This window comes from Bos taurus, chromosome 19, assembly GCF_002263795.3.
Source record: "Bos taurus isolate L1 Dominette 01449 registration number 42190680 breed Hereford chromosome 19, ARS-UCD2.0, whole genome shotgun sequence".
NCBI lineage: Eukaryota > Metazoa > Chordata > Mammalia > Artiodactyla > Bovidae > Bos > Bos taurus.
The window spans coordinates 48,250,035-48,267,801 of NC_037346.1; the positions used below are offsets into that span (position 1 = coordinate 48,250,035).

Below are 17,767 nucleotides of genomic sequence, written 5' to 3' on the forward strand. Positions count from 1 at the left end.
CAGGCTGCTTCACATGGTCCCTCAGCCAGGCCTGGACACAGCCTAAGGAGCCACACTGAGTTCCAGTGGCCGCCATGACAGTGGCCACGCAGCTCACAGGGGCTGTGCCCGGTGGCTCCGTCTCAGGCTCTTCTAAGCGGCTTGCACTCAGGTGTTACTTCTCCGCAGTTATTTGAACCAGAACAAGAGCAGCAGCACTATCACGATCGCCATGATCACCATCTGGTTGCTGGGCACGGGCTCTGGGGAGAGAAGGGGTAGAGGTCACAGAAGTCCTCCGGTCCCAGGTGCCAGGCTCCAGAGGGACAGCTGTCTACCCGTCACCCACCCACCCACCCCTGGGCAGCTTGCTGTCACTCCGCATTGCAGGCATGAGTGGCAGATGGTGTTATCACTGGAGGGAAGGAGGATGGGGTCCGGGCCACCAGCCGGCCTCTGTGAGACCGTGAGGGCAGATGGACTCAGATGGTCCCCTTGCCATGCACTGCCAGACCTCACGGTCTGCACTGCGGCGTGGTCCAGGCCAAGCCCCTCCCTGGGCAGAGATGAGGGAGCTTCGGCCAAACTCTCTGAAGACAAAGAGGATCCTGACATCTAGGGTCACAGAAGCAGAACTCGAGGGGACCTTAGGAGTCAGTCAGGTCAAATTTATCACTGCAGAGAGGGGTCAAGGCCAGAGAGACGAGCTTGACTTGGTTAAGGTCACCCAGCTCACTCATAACCAAGCAACTAGTCAGGGTCCAAGCTAGGAACTCGCCAGGAGCTCCGGGTAACCCCAGGGATCAAGTGCCGTTTCCCCAAGTGCCTCCCCTGAGCTGGCAGAGAGTGGGGCGAAGGCGTTTTCTTCCCCTGAAGGGCTGAAAGCGAATGTCCCCGCTCCTGATCTGTGGGCTCCCCCTCACCTTTGACTTCAAGCCTCTGGGGATCTGAGACTCTGTGGACAAGGCCACCGCCGGGAGAGCGCAGGTACATCTGGGCCTCGCACGAGAAGTTATGGAGGCCGTCTTCCCTGTGAGCTGTGGTGTGGTGGGTGACCACGGCATCTTGGGGGAAACGTGCTGTCCCCACAAAGGTCTGATTGTACAAGATCTCAGTACCACGGAGCAGGGTGACAGTGAGGCCTTCGAGGGGTGCCACGGCGGGGACCCTGCACTCGATGGTGAACAGTGTCCCTACGGCCACTGAGGTGTGCGACAGCGTCAGCAGCACTTGCTTTGGAGGGTCTGCAGGAAAGCGGAAGGGAGGTCTGCTCAGGATGGGGGTGCAGCTCGGGCAGGCCCCACCCAGCCCAGACCATCCCCTGTGACCACGGTGTTCTCAGGAAGTGGGCTGGGGCTGGACGGAGGAAGCAGTTCAGGGTGAACGATGTCCTGGGTGGTAGTTTCAGGGACCTGATGACTTCTGCAACGGACAAGAATGGAGGTGCCCTGGTGTCTCCAAAGAAAAGGTTCAGAGTCTGTTCAGTCTACTAGAAAGATAAAAAGTTTTGGTTGTGTCTCTTTCCTCTCCATAAATTCAATAGAAATTTCAAAAATGAAACAGTTGGATAGTTTTGTTGAGAGAGACTTAGAAGGGAGTACTCACTGGAATGGGGCCATGAATTGTGAGAGTCTTTAGGGGCGGGGGCAAGAGTCAGAGCTGCCTTGGTTTTCAGGATCAGGTTTAAAACTATTGCTATCCCTTACTATTAAACTCCATGGTTCCCTGAGTTTCTGTTTTTTTTTTTTTTTTAAACCCAAGATTTATTTCTTTTGTTGTTCCAGGTCTTAGCTGTGGTATGTGGGATCTAGTTCTCTGACCAGGGATCAACCCCGTGTACCCTGTATTGGGAGTACATAGTCTTCGCCACTGGACCACCAGGACATCTCCCTGGGTTCATTTTTGAACTAGAATACCTAGCCTCCATTACCCCAGGATAATGTGGTAGATTTAGGACATCTTTCTCCTCATTTGTCCACTCTTGACAGTTCTGAGAGATACCCTAAGTGCCGAGCTTCTGAGAGAAACCCCGTCTCTCCACGGTCTCTGTGGCCCATGGGCAGGTGTGTGTGTGTGTGTGATGGTTACACATTTGGAAAGGGCCCTCAGGGGAAGATAAGACCACAACCTTCTCTCCAGGAGGTGAAATGGTTGTGCCAGCCCTCCTGATGGGGTCCCTGCTGCTTGTCATGGGATGCAGGGCATTCTGGTGATGGGGGTGCTCCCCAGTGGGAGGAAACTGTGGAAATGATTTTTAGATTTGTCTAAACCTTGCTTGGATTGTTTGCTTCTGAGCAAATCTCAAAATCCTGGTTGCTGGCAGGGTTCAAGGAGGCCAGGGGAGGGTTTGAGAAGATTCTGAGAGGAGCCCAGGGAGGTGCAGGCCATAGGAGAGTGCCCAGGAGCAGTGACAGAGCAGCTCGTTGTGGGTTTGCAGACACAGGCTCCGGTCTCGGGGAGCAGGGCCCCGTGGGCAACACTCACAGAACAAGGTGATGTTGAAAACTTTCATCCCCTCCTTGCCGCCGCAGATGAAACTGCACATGAGCTCCATGTTCTTGGAGATGCTGATGACCTTGAACAACTTCCACTGAGCTTGGTCCTCCAGGAAAGTCTTGTGTAGGGCTGTCTCCAGAACAAGTTTCTTGGGGTCTGTACAACTGGCAGTAAAATTAATCACCTGAAACTCTCCAGACCCCACCAACAGGTGGTTTGGCTCCATGGGTACCTCGAACTGCTCCTCACCAGAACCTGGAAACCAGAAAACTCTGCTCAGCAGACAGCCCTGCTGCCCTGCCTGGAGGAGCTGCCCATGGTGGGCACTCTGATCAAGGGGTCCCTTCTGCTCCTCTCTCCTTGTGCAGACATTATTGCCTGTGATCTAGACCAAGGGGGCTGCCCTCTAGCTGTCTCCCTGTCCCTGACTGCTCTTTTTCTAGCTTCTCACCTCCTGGTGAGTCTTCATCAGGCACACCTTCTATCCCCAAGAAGATTGTATTCAAACTTGGCCCCCAGCCCAAATGACCCTTCCTCTCTGAAGGCCTCCCTGAAATGGAAGTGGATTGTGTCCTCTCAGGCCCTGTGTCCATGAGTTCAGCTCCTCCTGCACTCCTTCACTCTCTCCTGCAAATCCTTGTAGAACACCGGCTGTGTGGCAGGCACCATTCTAGGCTCTGGGGAGCCATCAGAGACGGAAGAAGACAAAGGCTTCCCCTAGTGGAGCTCACACTGCCGCAAGGGACACAGAGTAACAAACAAGGAAACTAACCTGTTTTCAGTTGGTGTGAAGTACCTGGGAAAGGAAATAGGGAGTGGGGTGCAGCTGCCATGTTAATACTGTGCTCAGCACAGGTTCCATGGAAACGGTGACATTTGAGCTAAGGATGAAGGAGATGGGGGGACTTGGCTGGCAGGTGTCTGCTGAGGGCAGAAAACCACCAGCACTAAGACCCTGGGCAGAGAGGAGACCAGGGGGGTCAGAGCCCAGCGAGGAAGAAGGTGAGGAATCTGAACTGATCTCGGCCAGCTGGGCCTGTACTGTGCCCTGTTCTCCCGCCACACCCGCACGCCCCACCTAGCCCTCAGCTGGGGCAAGAGAGAGGCTCTGCAGGGAGAGAGAGAGAGAGCTGCATTTGAATCCCGAGTTTGCCAGCTCTGTGGCCTTGGGCAAAGTGCTTTCTCTTTCTGAGCCTCAGTTTGTCCATCTGTCAAATGGGTTAGTAATCCCTTTCCTACATGGTTGCCATGAAAACACCTGCCAGGTTTTCCAAAACAGAGCACTGAGTACATGGAGGCATTCTTCACCGTCCCCTGGACTCCCTGGAAGGGGCTTCATTTGCACTTTGATGGTCAGCAGAAGACAATGCCCTCCACTGACCTCTGCTGTCCACTGGGCCACCTCTGAAGACCAGCTGGGATGTGCCCTCACCTTCCCTCGAGCCTCAGCCTCCCTTCATTTCCTCATCAGTCTCCACGACCTGCCACATCCACACATCCTGAAGTTATGGGGCCCGTTCAACCCAGCGTGTGAAGGCCAGGACCCCAACCTGCTGCCCTGGGGTCATGGGGTCATGGGGTCATGGGGAATCCAGGCTCACACAGCAGCCCACAACCGTGGCAGGTGGCCGCTGTGCTCAAAGCCCTAGCGACTTCAGGACCAGGACCCCCTTCTCTGCACGATACCAGGGGTACAGGTGACATACCCGCTGGCTGGCACACACCCAGTCTGGATCCCCAGGCTCACCTCGGCAGCAGAGCAGGGCGAGAAAGGCTGCGAGCGTTCCCCAGCCACCAAAAGGGGACATCTCGGGTGGCGTCCACAGGTTTGCAGGGAACAGCTGAGGACTGCCTGGAGAGACGTGAAGGGCACTGGTCAGGAAGGGGTGACCAGCGGCAGTCCGGAACTCCCAGCTTTCTGTAAGCTGTATCGTATTTCCTCTCATTATCTGAGTGGTCTTGGGGAAGCCACATGGAAGGCCAGCTCCCAGGGCCACAGGCCTATAAGAAACTGGGCAGAGGAAGCTAGGAGTCAGCTGATAGGTGGGACATAGCCTAGTCCTCCTAGCACGTTGCCATCAGGGGTGGGGCGAGCACCCAGGGCTCATGTGTGTGTGATGTGTGTGGACGCAGGACAGTCACCGCTACAAGCCCCAAATCTGGGGAGCCCCGAATCCCACAGGACTCATTATTGGGGTTAACCTAGGAGGGAGTTTCCCAGTTGGAAAGAGGGTTTGGGAGGCGAAAGCTGGACATTCTCCTCCTTCCTCTGGCCCCCTCCCCCTTAGATTTCTGGTGACGTACAGGGTCCCCAGGCACTTTCCTGTCTCTTTTCTTAGCTAAATGTGATTTCATGTTACCAAGATAAGGAGGAAGGAAAAGAAAACTAGCATTTCCTGATGCCTACTCTTTGTTAGGGACTAGGTTTAGGTTTTAATACATTGTCTCATTATCACACCAAATCTGCCAATTTTGATTGTGCATCTGAGGAAGTTCAGGGCTCAGGTGAATTAATAAATCACAAAGATATTAGGTGATGGAACTGAGGTGAGAATTTCGGAATGAGGAGTGGTTGGTTGGAGAATTGGTGGTTGCCAGGGATTAAAGGGAGGGAGACATGGACTGAAAGAGCAGAGAGGACTTTAGGACGGAGAAGCCGCTCTGTTTGCTACTACAATGGTGCATATGTGTCAGCACACATGTGCCCAAACCCACAGAATGTACACACCAAGACTGAACCGTGATGTCAACGATGGTCTTTGGGTGATAATGACGTGTCAATGCAGGTTCATCAGTTATGAGAAATGGACCACTCTGCTGGGGGATGTTGGTAACAGGAGAGGCTGTGCATGTATGGGGACAGGAGGTAAGTGGCAAGTCTCTACTTGCCCTAAATTTTGCTGTAAATCTAAAACTGTTTTTTTTTTTTTTTTTTTTTTAATGGAGATAGTGGAGGACAGAGGAGCCTGGTATGTTACAGTCCATGGGTTTGAAAAGAGTCGTCATGACTTAGAGACGGAACAACAACAGAAAAATAGCTCAAACACACCGCCTTGGAGGGCAGCCTTCTGGGTCAGGATTCTTGCCAACTGTGGATGTTGTTGAAATGCAGGCTTTTAGGATTTTCCTTTTAGGGTTTCCCTGGTGTCCAGTTGTTAAGACTCTTCGCTTCTGAGGGTGAACCTTGGAGCCCTAGTCTTTGATCCCCTAGGAATTAACATTCCATATGCGCATTGCATGGCCAAAAAGAAAGAAAATGCAGGCTTTTAAACTCAGTTTTTAGCCGGGTTTATAGGGAGTAATTTGCTCAATTATTCCTAAATTCTCATCTCAGCTTACATTTTTAAAATATTTAAACACAAAACTTGGATCTACATTTTTTATGAGGCACATCTAATGAATAAGAGTGTGGAATGGTTGAAAGTCGAATGGTAAAAGATACACCAGCAAAGCTAACCAAAATAAAACCAGGAAAGGTCTGTTCGTATCAAGCAAAAGGGAATTTTAAGACAAACATATTTATTAGGGACAGAGGGAGTACCTAGATTAAAGGATCAGTTCATCTGGAAATTATAAGAGTTCTAAACTTGTAAGCGCTTAGTTTGAAGGAACAACAAAGAGCTAAAACCATCATCATAGCAAGAAATTTTAATACAACATCTCTCTATTATGAATAATGAAGCAAATGTGAAAAGATGATCAACATCAGTAATCATCAGGGAAATGGCAAATCAAAACCACATTGAGATATCACCCACCACTGTCAGAACGGTTATCATCAAAGAGAGAACAAATGAAAAGCATTGGTAAGGGTGTGGAGAAAAGGGGACAGTTTTGTACTGTTGGTGGGATCGTAAATTGGTACAACTGCTGTGGGAAAAAGTATGGAGGTGCCTCAAAAAATTAAAAATAGAACTGCCGTATGATCCAGCAATTTTACTTCTGGGTATTCTTCTGAAGAAGACAAAAGCACTAATTCGAAGACATATGTGCACACAAATGTTCACTGTGGCCTCATTTCCAATAGCCAACATGTGGAAGCAAATTAAGTGTTCATCAATGGATGCATAGATAAAGATGTGGTTGTATATCTACACAACGGAATATTATTCAGCCATAAAGAATGAAATCTTGCCATTTTCAACAACTCAGATGGACCTAGAGGGCGTTATACTAATGAATAACAATGGATCAGACAAAGAGAATTACCAAATATGACCTCACGTATATGTGGAATCTGGAAAACAAAACAAACAAAACCAAAACCAGGCTCCTAAATACAGAGAACGAATGGGTGGTTGCTGGAGGCTAAGGGGCTCCAAAATAGATGAATGGGATTAAGAGGTACAAAGCACCAGTTATAAAATAAACCACAGGTATGTAATACAGCATAAGGAATATGGTCAAATAATATTTTGGTAACTCTGTATGGAGAGAGGTGGATACTAGACTTACTGTGGCGATAATTTCAAAATGTATGCAAATACCAAACCACTGTGTAGAACATCTGAAGCTTACATAATATTGTACATTATAGGCCAATCTAAAAATTTATTTAATGGGTATAGAGTTTCAGTTTCACAAGCTAAAAATGTTTTAAGATCCACTGTGAAACAATGTGAATGTAAGACAACCAAATATACGTTCAAAAATGGTTAAGTGGTGAAATTTATGTGTATTTTACCATAATCGAACATTTAATTAATACAATGTTGTAAATCAACTACACTTCAATAAAGTTAAAAATTAAAAGACTATAAATCATTTATGCCAAGAAATATGAAACCGAGTAGACCAAATCTTAGAAAAAGTAGAACTTACCTAACTTGATTGAAGAAGAAATAAAAAACCTGGATAGTTCTACAACTATTAAAAAAATTATATCCATAATTTGAAATCTTCCCACAAAGAAAACATCAAATCTAGACAGTGTTACAGAGGTTTAAGTAGGGATAATTCTAATTTTACAAAAGCTCTTTCTGAGAATGGAAATAGCAGGAACATGCTCTCTTTCTATGAGGCCAGTTTAACCTAAATACCAAAATGAGACAAATTAGGATGAAACAGAAAAATTAAAATTAAATTATAAAATTATAATTTTTATATTTTACATTATATTTTAATTTATATTATGCTTTATATATTATATTTATATTATACATGTTTTGTTTATATTTATATTTTATATTCACTCATGAATATAAATGAAAAATAAGAAAAATACAAACCTAGCAATGTATTAAAAATATTAGACATCATATCCAAGTTACGCTTAGCTATGAAAAGTTGGTCGAACAATAGAAGAGAAAGCTATGAATGTCATTTATTATTGTTGGTAATAGTAAACTTTGGTGCTCTATGTCACGTTGCTTATGCTCTTCTCTAAAATCAGCTGCATTTGCAGTGGATAATTTCCTGCAACCTTAGACTCATCTTATGCTCCAGGGTCCCACCTCAGGTTTATACCATGCTTCTTTTTGCTTTTTTTTCTCAGGCTTCTCCAATGCTTAAGGAGTCACTTAGCTACCGGCTAGTGTTTCCCAGAAGCCTAGGAGTGTCAAGTTCCCTAAACATGAAACCCTCAACCAACAAGAGGCCAAGAACTGGCAAACACAGCTCCAGCCTCGTTCCTTTGGATAGGCAATCAGGCCAGCATCCTGTAGACCTATCAGAGGTCCCGACAGACTTGAACTCCCTTTGCTTACACCTGCAGCATCAGTTATGCATCTTCTATTGGCTTTCTCTCCTTCCCTGCCCCAGTCTTCCTGTTCCTTATTTCCTGCTTCCTGGCTTCAATAATTAAATAATCTACCTGAACTGTAGTCCTTGTTGCAAGCTCTGCTTTTGAAGGAGCCCATACTAAAAACTTACATTATAGTTTTAAGAAGAAAAAAACATATGATCATCTTAATAGATCTAGGGAAAAAAAATGATGACATTCAACATTCTTTCATGACAAAAGCTCTCAGCAGGCTAGATGGAAATGTCCTTAATGTGATAAAGGAAAATCAGAGAAAGTTTTCATATGTACTATTATTTATTTTACATATGTATTATTTTCTTTGATGAGGAAATTTTAGGACATTTCCTTTAAAATCCAGAACCAGAAAAGGATGACAACTATCTCTGCTTCTATGTAACATTTTCCCACAGGTCCTAGACAATATAGTACGACAAGAAAAAGAAATTAAAGGCCTAGGCATGGGAAAAGAGTAAAACCATCAGTATTTTCATATTATGTGGTTGCCTAGGTAGAAAATCCGAATGAATGATCAATCGGATGAATGATTCAGAATAAGAGATTTTCACAAGAAAATCCAATATCCAATATCCCAGAAGAAATATCCAAAAACCAATATCCAAAAAGAAATTGCTTTTGTGTATAACAGTAATATACAAAACTGTAATTTAGGACTTTCCTGATGGTCCAGGGGTTAAGACTCTGCACTTTTACTGCAGGGGCCACAGGTTTGATCCTTGGTCAGGGAAGTTCTGCATGCTGCATGGAGTTTCCAGGGGAAAAAAGTAATTTAAAAAGCACCCTATGTATAGTAGCAAAAAGATAGAAATTATATATATATACACAGAAACAAAAAGATAGCAAAATGTACATAAGACCTATAGTAAGAAAGTTATAAAACACTATTGAAAAACATTAAGTACAGTTTAAATAAATGTAGAACCAGCCCATGTTCATGACTAAGAGGTTCAATACTATAATGAGGACAATCCTCTTCCCATAGATTTAATGACATTCCAATGGATCCTAATAAGGGCATCATGGTACAAAAAGATGATTCTGAAACTTATTATGGAAAGAACAAAAGGACCAAGACACTCCTAAAGAAAAATAAAATGAGGGAATTTGCTGCTAGTTTTAAGACTTACTATAAAATATGGTACTAGTATAGATGTCGACGGATTAACCAGTGGAACAGCATAAAGTGCCTAGAAATAGACGCATGAAACTCACACATCTGACGAAACCAGCCCTGGAGATCACTGCGGGGGAGAAGGGATATAGGTGAATGAAGCTGGATCAAGTGGCTAACTATGTGGAGGAAAAAAATGGGAAACGTATCCCTACCTCACGTGGAATGAAGAGATCAATTCTATCTAATTTAAAGACTCATGTGTAAAAGAACACTTGAAAAACTTTTATAAGAAAATATGTTTAGTTGCTAAGTGGTGTCCAACTCTGTGACCCAGTGGACTGTAGACCACCAGGCTCCTCTGTCCATGGGATTTCCCAGGCAAGAATACTGGAGTGGGTTGCCATTTCCTACTTCAGGAGACTTTTCTGATCCAGGGGTCAAACCCTCGGCTCCTGCAGCGGCTCTTGCATTGCAGGCAGATTCTTTACTGCTGAGCCGCTGGGGAAGCCCATGAGAAAATATAGGACAGTATTTTTATGTCCTTGGGGCAAGGAAAGATTTCTAAAGCAAAACCTCAAGATCACTAATGCTGGAATAAATAACTGATAATTTTGAATATATTAAAGACATGATGAACATTTCAAAGAAAACAAAATGTCTCAACTAATGAAAAGATGCTTTAATTCAATAAGAGCCAGGGAAATTAAAACCACAATGAGGAACCACTTTATATCTACTAGATTGCTGCTGCTGCTGCTAACTCGATTCAGTCTCGTCCGACTCTGTGCGACCCCATAGACGGCAGCCAACCAGGCTTCCCCTCCCTGGGATTCTCCAGGCAAGAACACTGGAGTGGGTTGCCATTTCCTCTCCACTGCATAAAAGTGAAAAGTGAAAGTGAAGTCACTGAGCCGTGTCCGACTCCTAGCGACCCCATGGACTGCAGCCTACCAGAAGTTAAAAAAGTCGACAAGACCAATTGTTGGACAGGCTGTAGGTCAAGGAATTCGTTTATTGCTGGTGAGAGTGTATTTTGGTTCTCTGAGAAATAATCAGGCATTATCTTCTAATGCTGAATAGCGTTATATCCTATAACCAACAATTCCACCCTTAGATATATGCCCTAGAGAAATTTTTGTACTAAGAACCAGAAGACCTGGTTTCTGCGTGACCCTGAGCAAGTCACTTTATCTCTGTGTGCCTCAGTTTTCTCTTCTGTAAAATGGGATTAACCATAGCACATTCCTTATGGGAATGGTGTGTGGATTAAACTAATTATATGACAATATTTAAAAGTATTCGAAACAGTAGCTGGAACACAGAATATGTTATATAACTATTTCATAAAATGAAAATAAATGGATGTGATAAAGCACTAAATTAAAAGAATCAAGAGAACAATTGAAACAGACTTTGGGAGGGTGGTTATTTATGTCTGGGTGGGAGGTGAGTAGCACAGTAGGTAGATGGAAAGTTTAGTGGTAGTTCGTCCTTGGGTTGAGTGTTGGGTTCAGGGCTGATCGTTACATTATCTTACTGTGCAAGGCACATGCATGTTACATAGATGTGTTCATTGTGTGTCACATAGTAAATTTCACAAAAGAATACAAAGGGAAAAGAGAAATCCCCACGTATCTAGAAAGAAGAGGCTCCTTGAGACTATGAGCCACAGAATAGGAAAGTCCCTTCTAACCAGGTAGGACTTCATTGAATGGGATTCATCAGGAACCTTGGGTGTGACCCCAAGAGGCTGGGGACTATACTTGTCCCCTAAGCATCAGCTCTGAGCTCAGTCCAGATGACCTGGACCCACGTGGGCCATGGCAGGAAGGCAGCCCCAGGCTTCTAAGAGGGTTGTGTGGTTTACAGAGCAGGAGAGGAAGAGAAAGGACAAAGTCAGGAAATAACCACAAAGCAATAGGCTGTTGGACTCAGAGAGATGGCTGGCTGAGCTCCTCATGCAACGACTGACCAGTTGAAGGAAATTCTGCGGCATATCAGCCCCTGTGCTCATGGGGGGCCTGGAATGGGTGGGGGAAGCCCGGGGAAGGGCAAGAACAAGAACTCAAGTGTTGATTGACAATCTATCCCAAGCTCTTTCCACTCTGCCAAGAGGGAAGCAGGGAGCATCACCTTACCTGTACCAGCAAATGGGTGCTGCCGTGATGGGGAAAGAGGGTGGCCGAGGTCCAGCTTCCAGCAGCTGTTGTTCCCTGGGCTGCTGCTGGTTCAACGAGTGTTGCCTGGTTTTTGACTGAATTCCCCTCTCAGAAGTCACATGCTTCCTGTCCCAGCTATGATATCTGACTGTGACTTTCTGTTTATTACCTCTTGTTTTAAACCCCGGTAAATATATACTGGGGCTTCCCAGGTGGCTTATAGGTGAAGAATCCACCTGCCCATGTGGGAGCCAATCCCTGAGTCAGAAAGATCCCCTGGAGAAGGAAATGGCACCCTACTCCAGAATTCTTGCCTGGGAAATCCCATGGACAGAGGAGTCTGGCAAGCTACAGTCCCTTGGGTTGCAAAAGAGTTGGACATGATTCAGTGACTAAACAACAGCAACAACAAAATATACCCTGTAAAATTGACCGTTCTAACATTTTTAGTGTAGGGTTCTGGGGCATTAAACACATTCACATTTTGTGTAACATCCACCACCATTCCTCTCTAGAACCACCATCCCTCACCCTCATCCCAAAGTGAACACCGCCCCTCTCCTTGAAACACTGGCTTTCTATCCCCCTCCCCGCAGCCCTTGGCAACCACTGTTCTCCCTGTAACTGGGCCCTCCTGTGAGTGGAATCAGACATCATTTGTCCTTTTGCCCTGGCTTATTTCACCTAGCCTGATGTCCTTAAGGCTCATTCATGCCATAGCACATTTGTGAGAAGTTCCTTGCTTTTGAAGGCTGAATAGCATCCCCTTGGATGAATACACCCCATTAGGTTTATCTACTCGTTGGTCAGTGGACACTTGGGATGATTCCTCCTGTGGTTCTTGTGAATAACACTTCTGTGGTCATGGGGGTCCAGACAAGTGTTCAAGTTCCTGCTTTCAACTGTTTCAGGCAAATGCCCAGAAGTGGAATTGCTGTAGCCTATGGTAGTTCCATGTTTTCTTTTCTTTTTTTTTTTTTTTGGCCATGCCTTAGGGCTTGCAAAATATGAATTCCCCAGCCAGGAATTAAACCCGGGTCATGGCGATGGAAATGCTGAGTATTAACCACTGGACCACCAGGGAATTCCCTCTCCGCTATTTCTTTTGATGTGTGTTTTCTGTGCTCCTGGGGCCTTGGATGAATGAGACAGATCCTGGATGAACCGCCCACTGAACCCCTGCAGGAGGCTTATCAACATCAGGGAGCAGGGTCTTCCCTGTATTTGACACGCCCTACTACCCAAAACTACTTACACCTAGGAATGATTATGTTCTGAGATCTTTTCACATCTGCCACTTCACCTAACAATTAAGAAAACCCTCCCCTGGCAGAGTAGCTTTGTACCAAGAGGCAGAGTTTCAGAGCTGGTGCTAGGCAGCCAGCTGGGCTCACCCACAAGCAGAGGTTTTGCTCTCACAGGCCTGCCCCTCAGCGCCTGCCACTGAAAGTCCTGGCTTAGGAAAGACACAAATGAGTATGTGTCTGGGACCAAGACAGGGCTTTCCCGGTAGTTGAGTGGTAAAGAGTCCACCTGCCAATGCAGGAGATGCAGGAGGCTGGGGTTCAATCACTGGGTAGGAAGATCCCCCAGAGGAGGGAATGGCAACCCAGTCCAGTATTCTTGGCTGGAGAACCCCATGGACAGAGGAGCCGGGCGGGCTACAGTCCCTGGGGTTGCAAAGAGTCAGACACGAGTGAGCTTGCACGTATGTGTGCAAGAGACCAAGACAGTGGAGGCCACAGTTGCTGAAGTTCTGCTGGCTTTGAAGTGATCTCTCCTGGTACATTTGTGCCTCGATTTCTTCATAGAAGTTCTTTTGAAACCTTCCTCTCACAATGCTGGTCAAATGCTGGGGTGGGGGCATCAGGATCCAAGGCTTCGAGGGGCCCACAGGATTTTAGTTTTAAACACAAATCAGGGCGCATGTGCCATTGACCTTTTCCCCTCCTCCACTCCCCCTCTCCTCCTCGACCCATTTTGTGACTTCTGAGCAAATCGCTTTTCGGGTCCGTTTATTTCCTTCTCTTCTTTGCTAAGCTTCTTGTGCCTTCCCCTTTGAACCACCAAGAGCAGGTTCAATAAATGTTAATTAGATTTAAGCTAATGGCTAGGTTTTATGAGACACGTGTGTGCATGCTAAGTCGCTTTAGTCATGTCCGATTCTGCAAGCCAATGAACCGTAGCCTGCCAGGCTTCTCTGTCCATGGGGTTTTCCAGGCAAGAATACTGGAGTGGGGTGCCACTTCCTACTCCAGGGGATCTTCCCAACCCAGGAACTGAAATGAACTCAGGTCTCCTGCATTGCAGGTGGATTCTTTGTGTGTGTGTGTGTGTGTGTGTGTGTGTGTGTATAATTCAATGTACTGTACACCTGAAACTAACACAATATTATATAAGTTAACTATACTTAAAATTTTTAGAAAAATTTTAAAAAGTCAGATACTACCAGGTGTTTGTGGTTTTTAAGTATCAGAGTCTGGGTCCAGGGGCAGCGGTGGGACCTTGTCAGGCGAGTTCTGGGGCTTGACCCTGACCGCTCTTTCTCCAACTTCTGTGCAAGCTTTGTAGCTGTAAGGATGCCACCCAGCCACAATCAGAAATGTGTCACAACAACAGAGAACCGCCTCAGTTCATTTGTCAGTGGATAAAAGGGCCACTGACATGCCCTAACCTAACTTCAAGAGAGGATGGGACTGCTGTCTTCCTGGGTTTCCAGAAAGAGGGAAACAAAATCTGATGAAAAGATAGCATCATCTCCACCACCGCAAACACCATTCCTTCTTTATTCCCGTTAATGAAAAGCAATAGTTGGGAGATAAGGGCACATCCTCGCTGGGAGAATCTCCTGTGAGTATATGAAAGGCCTCTGAATGGCACTGCAGTGAACGGGGAATCTTGATTTGATTCAGCATTTCCTGAACGTGTCTGGACGCTGAGCCTGTTTTTCTGAGTTTCATCTCCCTTGGAATTCATATTCTGAGGCGTGAACTTTGGGAAACGGTCCTGTGGCTCTTGGTTCTCTTATCTGTACCAGCTGCCTCTCAGTCCATGGCAAGAGGTGACTCTGGGGAATCCTGCAGAATGAACGGCCACCCCACCCCCACCCCACGGTGAACCCTGAACCCTTCTTTCTGGTGCCTCCCACCCTGCTTCCTGTGTCACACCCCTTTTTCTAGGAACTCATCACAGGGAGGGGTAGCCCTCAGGTTTGATTTGGAAGGGACCCGAGCCCAACCTCTGACCCAAAGAAGACTTTCCCTTAGTCTGCTCAGGGTGAGGCCCTTCCCCTCTGTTGGGTTCCTCCGGAGACCGCACCTGCTCCCTTGCAACCCTCCTCTGGCCTGGCTCGGCGGTTCAAGCTGTTAGCAGCCCTTTGCCCTCCCGGAGCCAGGATCTGCTGTTGGGGACCCCGTGCCCCCGCTTCCAGCTTAGACCCTTATTCCGCATCACGTGACAGACATCTGTACCCCCACCAGCTCCTCCCACGTCTCTCCAGGCCAAACTCCTGTGTCATCAAATGTCAGTGAGTTTCCAGCCCCTCACAGCCCTGCCCTCCACCTCTGGCCCTGTCATTAATGCCATCATCTTTGTTTGGGCTCAGCATTCCAGTTTCTGGTAACTTCTGGAATCTTGATTGGGTCATGAATCATCTTGGTGACTGGTCACTCTTTCCAGCTCTGCAATGCCTGCAGACACACTTCCCTGGCGGTTCAGATGGTAAAGAATCCTCTTGAAATGTGGGAGACCTGAGTTTGACCCCTGGGTCAGGAAGATCCCCTGGAGAAGGGCCTGGCAACCCACTCCAGTATTCTTGCCTGGAGAATCCCATGGACAGAGGAGCCCAGTGGGCTGCAGTCCCTGGGGTTGCAAAGAGTTGGACATGACTGGAGTGACTTAGCACGGCAGAGGCAGACAGACTCACGAGCCTGTATTTCTACGGCTTCATCCAAGTCACTGAGCCGGGCTGGGGAAGGGAAGGTGGATTTGGAGGTTCAGGGAAGAAGGGGCGGGAAGGGTACTTACTGGGCTTACCTGCCAAACCCGCTCAGAGGCCAAGTTTATATACTCAGCTGCTGTCTTGCCGGCCCTGCCCTTCCTGCGTCTGGAAACGGCGCCCAGGAACCCCTGGCATTTTCCATACCGTCTCCCAGGGGCTCCCATGTTCTCGCCAGCCCTGTTCGTCTGCTCACAGTTCATTGGCCCAGACACAGGGTCATGATGTGATTTTCTGCCTTGGCAAAGGGTCTGGTTTGTTTTTCACCGAAGAAAGGATGTTAAGTGTTCTTTCTTTTAATATTTATTTATTTGGCTGCACCTGGTCTGAGTTGTGGCATACAGTATCTTTGGGCTTTGTTGCAGTACGTGGGATCTAATTCCCTGACCAGGGATCAAACCTGGGCCCCCTGTGTTGAGAGCGTAGAGTCTCGTTTGCTGGATCACCAGGCAAGTCCTGTTAAGTGCTCTTAATCTTGAGGAAATACTGGTCTGCCATGGGAGAGAACTGAGGCCAGCCAGCCACCAGGGCACAGATATCCCAGCCCAGTGCCTGCCTGGCCCCGGGAGACAGACAAGCAGGTGGGGTTAACTGTGATTTTCTTTTGTTATCATCTCCTGAAGCTATGGAACAGTGACAGACTTTATTTTCTTGGGCTCCAAAATCACTTCAGATGGTGACTGCAGCCATGAAATTAAAAGACGCTTACTCCTTGGAAGAAAAGCTATGACCAACCTAGACAGCATATTAAAAAGCAGAGACGTTACTTTGCTGACAAAGGTCTGTCTAGTCAATGCTATGGTTTTTCCAGTGGTCACGTATGGATGTGAGAGTTGGACTATAAAGAAAGCTGAGCACCGAAGAACTGATGTGTTTGTACTGTGGCATTGGAGAAGACTCTTGAGAGTCCCTTGGACTGCAAGGAGATCCAACCAGTCCATTCTAAAGGAAATCAGTCCTGCATATTCATTGGAAGGGCTGATGCTGAAGCTGAAACTCCAATACTCTGACCACCTGATGTGAAGGGCTGACTCATTGGAAAAGACCCTGATGCTGGGAAAGATTGAGGGCAGGAGGAGAAGGGGACGATAGAGGATGAGATGGTTGGATGGCATCACTGACTCAATGGACATGAGTTTGAGCAAGCTCTGGGAGTTGATGATGAGCAGGGAAGTCCGGCGTGCTGCAGTCTGTGGGGTCACAGAGTTGGACATGACTGAGCGACTGAATCAAACCTGAAGCTAAGGCATGTGTCTAGCACACAGGACAGATGGGCCTAATACAAAAAGGTAGTACAAACAAGTGTGTTCACTGATGGAATACAATTGGGTATATCTGTACATACATCTAATAACTTTGGGGGCAAAAAGAAGCCCATGGCCCTGGCCTGACCACCTGTTGGCCTCTCCCTGTTCTCAGAGGTGGGTGAGCGTGCTACCAGCCACCTCCCTCCCTGGCCTGGACCAGTCCCAGACATGACCGCAGCCCGGGCTCAATAGCTTCGTGGGGAATCTGAGAGCCGCATCAAGTGACAGATGGCAGCAAGCAGGTGCCAAGTGATGCCATCTAAACATCTCATCCTGTCATCCCCATCTCCTCCTGCCCTGCAGCTCCTCCTGCTCCCTTGGACTTGGCTGCATCCAAGGATCCATGCTTCAGAGAGAGGGAGCGTCCATGGCTCTCAGGGATGACCCCTGTGTCTGCTGGGTGGGGGTAGAGGTGGGAAGTGGGAGGATGGGGTGCTGGTTGGCCGAGTGGAAGGAGCCAGTCTCCAGGCAGAGCCCTTGCTAAGCTGTCCAGGGGCTGGCGGGCCCTTGGGGTCCTCCAGTGAATGACCCCTTCCTGGTGGTGCAAGAGAAAGCAGAGCATCCTCGGATGTCACCAGAGGGGATGCGGCCTGAGGGGTGAAAGCATGTTAGCAGGATCCTAAAGTCCAACCAGGCTGGCCACTGAGCTCATGCCTTGGCATGTGGGCAGACATCTTACGTGCTTCCGACACATGCAGGTCGTGTCTTTCCCACTGCTGTGTTGGCTGAGTTACCTCCCTGGTGTTTCTCCCCTGTGGATTTCCTGGACCAACACCTGCCCCAACCCCTGCCTCACCACAAGGCATGTGGGTCCTAATCTGGCCACCTTCCTGGAATTCAGCCTGAACCAGTACTTTCGGGGAAACTTTCTGCAGTGTTTCAAGGAAGCTCTGCCCACAGAAACTAAGGAGGGGATTTCCCTGGCGGCCCAGTGGTTCAGTTCAGTTCAGTCGC

General features: G+C 47.4%; 1 protein-coding gene across 2 annotated transcripts; it reads right to left on the bottom strand.

The window, feature by feature from the left end:
* Positions 1-153: 153 nt before the first annotated feature.
* LOC100140873 (intercellular adhesion molecule 2) lies at positions 154-11,584 on the bottom strand. 2 transcript variants are annotated; one of them, XM_059878577.1, is made up of 5 exons: positions 11,489-11,584; positions 4,223-4,327; positions 2,464-2,730; positions 903-1,223; positions 154-242 (listed from the first exon to the last, which is right to left on the bottom strand). In XM_059878577.1, the coding sequence occupies exons 2-5, from the start codon at positions 4,281-4,283 to the stop codon at positions 169-171; spliced, it is 723 nt and encodes a 240-aa protein (XP_059734560.1). In that variant the 5' UTR covers positions 4,284-4,327; positions 11,489-11,584; the 3' UTR covers positions 154-168. The 2 variants fall into 2 exon arrangements, with proteins under 2 accessions (XP_059734560.1, XP_010814738.1); XM_010816436.4 differs by having other exon boundaries at positions 4,223-4,486.
* Between the last annotated feature and the right edge of the window lie 6,183 nt (positions 11,585-17,767).